The sequence below is a fragment of the Medicago truncatula genome, chromosome 1 (assembly GCF_003473485.1).
Source record: "Medicago truncatula cultivar Jemalong A17 chromosome 1, MtrunA17r5.0-ANR, whole genome shotgun sequence".
NCBI classification, from domain to species: Eukaryota; Viridiplantae; Streptophyta; class Magnoliopsida; order Fabales; family Fabaceae; genus Medicago; species Medicago truncatula.
The window spans coordinates 19,762,986-19,772,076 of NC_053042.1; the positions used below are offsets into that span (position 1 = coordinate 19,762,986).

Here is a 9,091-nt window from a genome sequence, read left to right on the forward strand (position 1 = left end):
AACAAAACTAGGACGATTTACCTTCAGCCACCGATAAGATTGAAGCTTGACTTTATCTAGCAATTGATTAAAAGAAGCTTCTTTTTGGTGAAAGATCCGAGCATTCCTTTCAAGCCAAATCACCCACACACATGATAGCCAAATAGGTTAAGAGCTGAGTGTTTGTTGTTTGAAAAACCGCTAAAGGTGCCAAATTGATATAAATGGTCTGACACGTTTTCAGGGAACACTATGTTATAACCAAGCCAGTGCGAAATACCATACCAAAGCTTTCCAAAAAAATCACAAGAGATGAATAAGTGTTTTGCATCTTCTATCGTACCGCATCCACCCATGCAAAACTGAACATTCAAAGACATTGTACAAAAACTCATTTTAGTCAACACAGTTGAGACCAAAATTTTGCACCAACAATTTAAAATTTTTAGTTTTTGGTTGGAAGAGGGGAAAAAGTTGGGAATGAAAAGTGAGGTTAAAGTGTGTTGACTTTAAACATTTAAATAGCTACAAAAATTCATTTCATTTTAAAAAAATACGATATTTTATTACAAAAATAAAAAGATTATTTTATTTTAATTGCAAATGGCGGGCTTTCCCTCCAAGTTCGGTTAAGTCGTTACTTTTAAATAACAGAGAGAGAAACACTGAACTCAAAGACATTTTCCCTCTCTTTCTCTTATAACTTTCTTCTAAGTTTCTTGCTAAAGAATCAAGCTACACTTAACAGAAAACTAAAGCTTCTTTCTAATGGAGTCCGAGGTAGAATTTCATGAAGATCTCAATGAGAAAGTGAAGGAAACAATAAGGGGGTATTCCAAGAGTGAAACAGATTTCATGGCTTGTAATGATTTTTTCAGAAGCGAACCGAACATCAGTTTCCGCCGCAAAGCAGTTTCAACAATAGCTGTGGTATGTGATGATTGAAAAGAAAGCTTAGATTCACAATTCTTATTGTTTTATATACAGATAAAATTCTTGTCGTAATCGTTGTTAGATTCTTGTTTTTTCAGATTTGCTTTTTGTTTCTTGAGAAATTTCTTTGTTCTTTTGCTAGTTAGTTTTTTTTTATGATTTCTTTGTATCTTTATGAATTCACTGTCTTTAACATGAATTCCATAATTAATTTAAACTCTCCAATTTCCTTTTTCGGATTTGTGGAAATTCACTTTTCATATATTTATTGTGCTACACACCAGCTCTGGAGGAGATATTGTGCTAAAGCTTTTGTTCCTAATCTTGATACATATGTTCCATATTTGGCGATGAACTATTTTGACCGATACGTGTCTAGAAACCAGAAGGCCGTCGAGGTAATAGTAATATATATTTTGCAATTTTTTAAGTCTTATTTTTCCTGAAATATTATTGTGTTAAAAATATCAAAATCTGTTGTTTCTGCAAGGGTATTGAAGGTGGTGGGGGTGCAGAAAAATTGGAATTAATTTCAGTTTCTTGTCTCTACATAGCAGGGAACATAAGAAATATCCATATCTCGGTATGCTAAGCTCTTCGTATAATATCAATTTATAACATTGTTGTTAATAAACTCACAAAAATGAAGTTCTACTTTTGCAGACCCATATAGTTATCACAAAACCAGATATGGTAATGAAAATAGTAAATGATATTCAGAGTGTGCTTAATATTGGAGAAGGATGGCAACTAAATTCGATAACTGCATTCAGCTTTTTGGATTACTATTACTCATATTTCAAACCAATTGGTGTTTTTAAATATCGTTGGCTTAACGAAATAATAGTGCAAGCTCAAGGAGGTGAGCAAAACAAACATAACATTGAATTTTAATTCTGTTTTCTCAAAGAGAGCAAAATATATATTCATTGGAATTTGGTTTTCAATTTATTCTGCAGAACATGGATTTGCTGACTATAGGCCATCTATAATCGCTTTTGCTGCTTTCATGGCTGCTTGTAAACGTGCATACCCCTCAAAGCAAGATGAAATTGAACATGCCTTACGGCTTTCGGAAATTGGCCCTAGAGTATGTTCACTAAACTATTTAGTGCATCATAGTGTGTTATTTCTATGATTATCTCACAATTTCTCAAAAAGTAAAATATTAAGAGCAACATTGCAAGTATCACTTATGTCATAGGTTTTTTAAATGATCTTTCAGGCGCAAGTGGAGGAATGTGCAAATATGCTGGTCATTCTCTGTGATGAAAAGCATATTAAGATTGAGCCCTCGGAAACAAAAGATGTAACAGAAAAGGCGGTTAAGGCTAGAATCCCATCAGCATTGGGAAAGGGCAAGGCAGTGATGGAAGAGGGTCCACTTCCGTGCGATAAAAAACACAATACGATTGAGGCCTCCGAAACAGAAGATGTTAAGGCTAGGATACCATCAACATCGGAAAAGACAAATGCAGAAAGGGAAGACGGTTCACTTCTGGGCGTTGATTTCCATCAAAAGTTTTTAGAGCTTGTTGCGCCAAAACCGGCAACGATGAATTTTGGGCTTAAGTGGATTTCACGTGAAAGAAAACTTGTGCAGCCAGCAAGTATTGGCTGCAGTAGCTGCATCATCCTTTAGTTATGGTACTGAAAATCATATAGACTAGGATTTTATCTGGCTGTACTATTCATTTTGCTGTGGTCTAGGATATTTGAATTTGGTTTGTGTCCAATTCAAAATGTGGTCAAGTAGTTTGTTCTAGTAGTTTTGTGGTCTGTTATTAGTTATTACTGTTGAAAATGAATTTTAATACTTTTTCTAATTGAATTCTCACAAATAAAGGAAATGTTTTAAGCTCTTTTTAGGTGTTATATATCTCATTGTGTACTGGTTTACCATAAAATTAATATAATGAGAAAATTATTTTTAGAAAATGTACTTGGGTAAAACAAATTAACCATGTGAAAAGTGTATGAAAGAAATCTATGCAAACTTTTAATTTTTATATTTTTACAAATATTTATATAACTAAATATATGTACTGATATTGAAAGAGTTTGTTTGGTCGCTATCTTAGAATTATGTCATTTGACTTTACATACTTTTTTTTGAATGTAATGGAAATAAGAGAAATCTAATAGGAAGAAGTCACCAAAATAACTAGTTTGTGTTAAAGGAAGCCTTTTCTTGAAGGAGACACTCTTTCAGGAGAATATTTTTCTCCATATCTAAATCAAACAACTATATTGTTCTTTTTCCTCAAAAAAAAAAAAAACTATATTGTTCTTTTTTATATATCCATTACGCGTTTTTGTCTTCCAATCCAATCCGATTATATACATTTGCCACCTTACAATCTAAACATCACGATGGGGGAAAAGCAGCATAAATCACAGCTCTTTTTTGCTGCATTTTCTGCAGAAAGCAGTATAAAATCGCATAAAATGTCTGCTGCACTAAAAATTCACATAGTGCACTCATTCTCAATCATCTCCTGAACCTCATTTATTACCAAATATGCTTTATTCCCACCAATGACTTCAGCTTGTTTCTTGCTGTCTTTCCATAGCTGCAAAGGAAACATTTAAACCATCGGCATAAGAAGAATACAACAAGTTTATCAAATAAAACGCTACGTTGCTTACTTGTATAGTTGGCATTTTCTGCAATGATGATTGAGATTTCCACAACATGCAATACATGGAAGAAGAAATATTATAAGAAATATATCTCAATAGCTCATTTAGTTGAAGTGAATACAACAATCAGAATGGTAGGACAGTTGAGAAAAATTGTTTCACATAATATGTAGTAGACACATCAAGCAGTGTGTCAAGCCAGCTACCATTCGTGCTTAATAAAACCAGGAAATGATTCAGATCTTTTCAATATGATTCCCTGCCCCTCCAGCAAAACAACCCAGTAAACAAATAAAAAACCACTTACTTTAGAATGAAAACGTATTCTGAATGTGAGGTGAATAGGCAACCATATATAGGCATAAGCCTCTCTATCACTTCCAATGATTAAGGAAGGAAATATCTAAGAAAGGAAACATAAATCACTACAATCAAGGCACAATATCTCAACAAAACCAACCACCAATTTCAACTAGATAGGATTGACAATATAACATACTGTTCAAATGATACCAATATGCTCGGTCAAGCACCAATTTTATAGAATGGCTCTTACCAATTTCAGCTAGATAGGATTGACAATATAACATATTGTTCAAATGATACCAATATGCTCGGTCAAGCACCAATTTTATAGAATGGCTCTTTATTGAGTTATGCTCGACTAGATCAATTCTTTTTAGTTCTGCGGCCGCTAACGGTTTTCTCCAATCATACACAATTTAAAAGACACCAGACAATTTTCAAAAGGCACAACAACTTTATAAGATCCTGAAAAACCTTCATAAACATGGATTGTGAAAACACAACAATTTATAGATGCCGCGTATAATACGAGATCTTTCCTTAATGTTTCTATACAAGTTTCTATATTATTTCTTTCATTTCAAATTCAGTAATTCCCTTTATATACTCTCTTTCCGAAGGGGCCCAGGACGTAATTGATTGGGTGGTTAAGAATTAAAATAAAGGCTTAACTGAAATAATAGAAGAGGGTAGAAATGATTCATGTAGAAAGTTATTATTATTAGGGATCCAAGCAGTAGTTTAGTTATAAAAAGAAAATTCTTTTATTGAAGATACCACTAGATGGAGAATTTTCTCCTTTTAATGTCTGTCATTCAATCAACTATCATGGAACAGTTCTCTTTCTCTTGGAATTAGATCACTTTCCATTCTCAAGTCAATACGCCACACACATAATTTAGATCATTAAATTTTTTAAGAAAAAGCCATGTGATCCACCCACATAAATACAGTACTTATTGCTGAAGAACACACATAAGCACATCTGTTTGTGAGAGACATTGATATGTTACATTAGTTTAATAACAGACAAATATCAACACATTTTGCACATAAAATTGAGATAGCAAAACAAAGGAATGAAAATAATGTGCAAACTTGATCAACTTACAGTTACACCAGCACGAGCAACAAGTTTGTGTGAAACTGCATTAACATCCACACTGTAGAATTGCAAGCTACAGAAATTAACAAATATATCCTTGATTGAGTTGACAAATTCTGAACTAAAATATGATGACAGCAAAAAAAAAAATTGCATATGTAAAGTGTCTTCACTTGTGGAAGTATTAGAGTAAAATTCTGGATTCATTAGCATGCTTGTAGCTCAGAATCATTACCATATTTGGCGCAAGTCAAAATAAAAATCAACTATGATTAGTAGCTGTTCATTAGCTCTGTAATCAAAATTTTCTGAGCTACTTTCCTTAATACACTCAAGTATAGATGGACTGTGCATACACGAGACACAATTTCTCCTAGTTTTCTCTTTTTTGATAACTAGAGCATTAACATCCACAATGATCAGGGTCTATTGTCTCTGTCTGCGTATCCTACAGTTACTTGCTGCTTGTGAGTATCGCTGCTGCATTTTACGATACTTATGCCCAGGTTTGTGGAAGCCTATAAAACTTTCTGTTCAAGCAAGTGCTTTTTCCCCAACTTAATAATGTAGACGGTGTCATTCAGCATTGCTGAGCTGATTTTGATGGTTTAGGTTTTAATACGTGTTGTTCAGGTCTAGCAGGTGACTGTTAAGGTCGTTCCATGATTTGGGATGTGTAGTTCTCATGTCTTCAATGAAATTTCTTCGATGCTCATGTTGCTTTGTTGTTCTTGTTTGTGGTTTAAGGTTTCTGTACACGACTTCAAAGGAGTTGAAGCATATGCAATGTTGTCCGATGATGTCAACCGCAACTTGAAGTGGTTGTGGTGACATGCTTATTGGACTGGTGATCTCTATTATGCTGTCAAAAGAGTTTGGGATTGGTACTGTGTGCCCTAGTTAAGATTGGCTTTTAGTATTAAAGTGGTATGAGATCCAGAGCTGGAAAGACAAGCATTGAGGTTGACTGGATCACTAAAGCGGATGGTTGAAAAATGAAAACTGTGTCATGTGCTTGGTATTTAAGCTAGGAGAAGTTGCAAGAAGATTTAGAGGGCCTCACTTGGAAAAAAAGTCAAATACATATGGGAATTGTATTCAGAGGGCTGAGTTTCCTAAGCTTCATGAATTAGAGGAGGCTAAATATTTTTAAATCTTGGTATTATTTGTGTTGGGAAATATCACATGTTTGATAAATACTAGTAACAAGCGAAAGAATCACAAACACAGCAATACAATTTAACATGATTAATACCAAAATGCCAACACCCTTGGAAAAGGGATCGAATTTCCCTATGAACAACAATGTATTAAAATCCTCTCCCTCACTAACTTGTCAAAAGATAAAGGTGAAAACCCTTTTCCCATTGCTTTACAAATTTTAACGGATACATTTGAAAACCATCCTCTGCAACAGTACTCACAGCTTTATATCTCCAATCTCATACCCGAAACAATGCCTAATATCAGTATTTATATGATTATATCCCACAAGAACTTGCTTGATAATCAGCCACCCTTACACACTCTTTATTTAATGACTTTCCTAGGTTCTTATTTTTTCAAAAAAAATAACCCGCATATCCATTATATTAATAATGATTAGGATTATATTTAAAACATGAACCTGCTAATAAAATAAGAATCTACAAACACTTGTCAAACATGATCCACATAGTACCACATGTTAATTAATATCAGTCAACCAGACGAGTCCTTGATTAGCTCATTTACTTAAGGGAAATGTTAACTTGTGCCCTTGCGGCATAAGTTAAGAAACCAAATGTAGAAATTTTTTCTTGGAACCTGTGCATTCAATGTCTCAGAAGTTGCAAAAGTTATACTTTCAATATAAAATTTATTTTTAATTTCCATTTTAAGTTCCTTAACTTGTGCCCTAAGGGCAAGAGTTAACATGACCCTTTACTTAATGCCTTATCTCAGTCTAAATAAATTGGATTGCATGTACACATGGCACAAATTCTTAGAATAAAGTACATTAAAGCTAGAGAAAATTTTCTCACTTACAATGGACGTTAAGGTGTTATAAAGGAAAAGTTCTGCATATGTAAATGTCTGTGACAGATGCGCTTTGAAACTATTATAGTTCCGTGTGATAATAAAAAAAACAAATGCCAACATTCTTGGATGAGGGATCAAATTCCCTACAAACAACATTGCAATAAAAAAATTTGAGCAGAAAAGTTGTAAATCCTCTCCCATTATAACTAGTCAAAAGATAAAGGTGCAACCCCTTTTCCCATTGCTATTACAACTATTGATGGATAAAGTTGAAAACCCCTCTTCAACAGTACTCACAATTTTAAATATCCAATCCCATAGCCCAAAAATGTCTAATTTAAGTATTTCTATTCCACAACAACTTTCTTGATAATGAACCATTATTGCAGTTCTATGTGATAGTTAAAAAAACAAAATGGAATCTCACCTTGGATAATAGTCTACTGCCAACTTTTCCAATTTGGGTTTTAGATATATACATTTTCTGCACCAATTAGCCATCCTGCAAACAAATAATCTCAGCTCAAATCCCATAAAAAGAGTTACTCGTTAAACAGAAAAATGAAAGAAATATAAGTTTATCATGCAATGTAACAGTTAAAATAAGATGTTTCTGCCGACCTCAAGCCCACTACACCCCTTTACAGAGGTATTGTTTGTTGAGTCTTGTGTAAGCCCTCGGGGTTTTGCACTTAATTCAAATGCGTCTCAGTGGGTCGAAGAGAATAGGTGTTTATAAACTACTCTAGCCAGATTCTCAAGCAATGTTAAATGCTTAAGGAATATTACAAAGCTCAAATTACCATAACACACAAACCAGTATTTTGATCCTAACAGGGCCTTCAGTGCATGGCATCATTAATTAATTTTTAGAAGGTTAAAATGCTTATTAGCTTCAAATTGTAATTTTGGCAATACGATTGTATATGTACATTCATTACGTCTCCTCAAAAGAATGTTACCATCAAAGACTAATTTACTAGTCTGAACTGTGCATATAAACTCATAAGTGTAAACCCCAAAAACATTGTAAATAGGCCAAATATCACCACGATCCTTTAAGTTAGATGTTTATAACAAGTTAGTCCTTTAAATTCTTTTGGTTACAAATCGATCCTTAAGTCTGAAAATATCTGCACCGTGATCCTATTTTCATCAGACTCGGCAGCTAAATAGGTGTTTACGTTTAATGTTAAGTTGGTCCGTCTAAATTCACCGCTCTCAAAACTACGCTTCATAAGTGTGTCGTTCTGTAAAATTAATCTTGAATTCAAAAAACTAAAAAAAAAAAAAAAAAAAAATGTGTGTAAACTAATCATATTTTATGTCACAAACACTTGTACATTTACCACATCAACGTTAAATAAAAAAGTCAACAACAAAAGGTGGTATACGAATTGAAGAAGGGGAAGAAGAAGAAGGAATGTAGTTACCAAACAACGAGGAGAGCGTGTTGAGACTGAGCAAGGACACGATTGAAATGGTCTTCACTGCAGATTGGTTGAAGAGACGAAACAACAACAGAATCATCATCCTGCAGCAGTTCTTCTCCTTCCTCATGTTTCAATGGAATCAACGACGAACGCGAGATTGAAATCGAGGACGAAGGGAAGGTGAAAGGGAAGCAAGGAGGAAGAGAGAGAGTAGTTGAACTTGACTCAGTTATTGAAGTTGTAGTTTTTGTGAACAAGGGTGTTTGATGAAGGTGAAGGTGGGACCCAAATCCAACATGTTGCGCCATTGTTTTCTTGCTTCCTAACGCTGGTTGTAAGAGGAGAGAAGCCAAATGTCGGAATCACACTGCCTTCTCTGTTTAAGAGGGGCGCCCGTCTTGTCTTGTGTCAACTGCGCAGCAGCAAAGCCTCTTCGCTCAGCACAGTCAAACTTTATTTTTTCGTTTTTTTACTCCCTTTAGTAGTCCCTCTATGAGGTTCAATTCAAACCAAGTTCTGGTCGCAAGGAACTCCTTCCAAGAACGTAACGTATTCGAGAAATATAGGATTTGATTTTTAGGAAGAACAACACTTGGTCAGTACACATGTCTCTACTCACTAGCCGAATTAATCATGTCGGAAATCGGTGCGAAAGCCAAAAAAATTAAAT

The 9,091-nt window shown here is 34.3% G+C and overlaps 1 protein-coding gene across 4 annotated transcripts; it reads right to left on the reverse strand.

Moving 5' to 3' along the window:
* Positions 1 to 3,064: 3,064 nt before the first annotated feature.
* LOC25483225 (thioredoxin-like 3-2, chloroplastic) lies at positions 3,065 to 8,880 on the reverse strand. 4 transcript variants are annotated; one of them, XM_024775789.2, is made up of 5 exons: positions 8,422 to 8,877; positions 7,416 to 7,490; positions 4,973 to 5,024; positions 3,562 to 3,579; positions 3,065 to 3,485 (listed from the first exon to the last, which is right to left on the reverse strand). In XM_024775789.2, the coding sequence occupies exons 1-5, from the start codon at positions 8,727 to 8,729 to the stop codon at positions 3,381 to 3,383; spliced, it is 558 nt and encodes a 185-aa protein (XP_024631557.1). In that variant the 5' UTR covers positions 8,730 to 8,877; the 3' UTR covers positions 3,065 to 3,380. The 4 variants fall into 4 exon arrangements, with proteins under 4 accessions (XP_024631557.1, XP_013467336.1, XP_039690817.1 ...); XM_013611882.3 differs by having other exon boundaries at positions 4,973 to 5,039; positions 8,422 to 8,875; XM_039834883.1 differs by lacking the exons at positions 3,065 to 3,485; positions 3,562 to 3,579 and adding an exon at positions 3,589 to 3,958 and having other exon boundaries at positions 8,422 to 8,880.
* Positions 8,881 to 9,091: the final 211 nt, after the last annotated feature.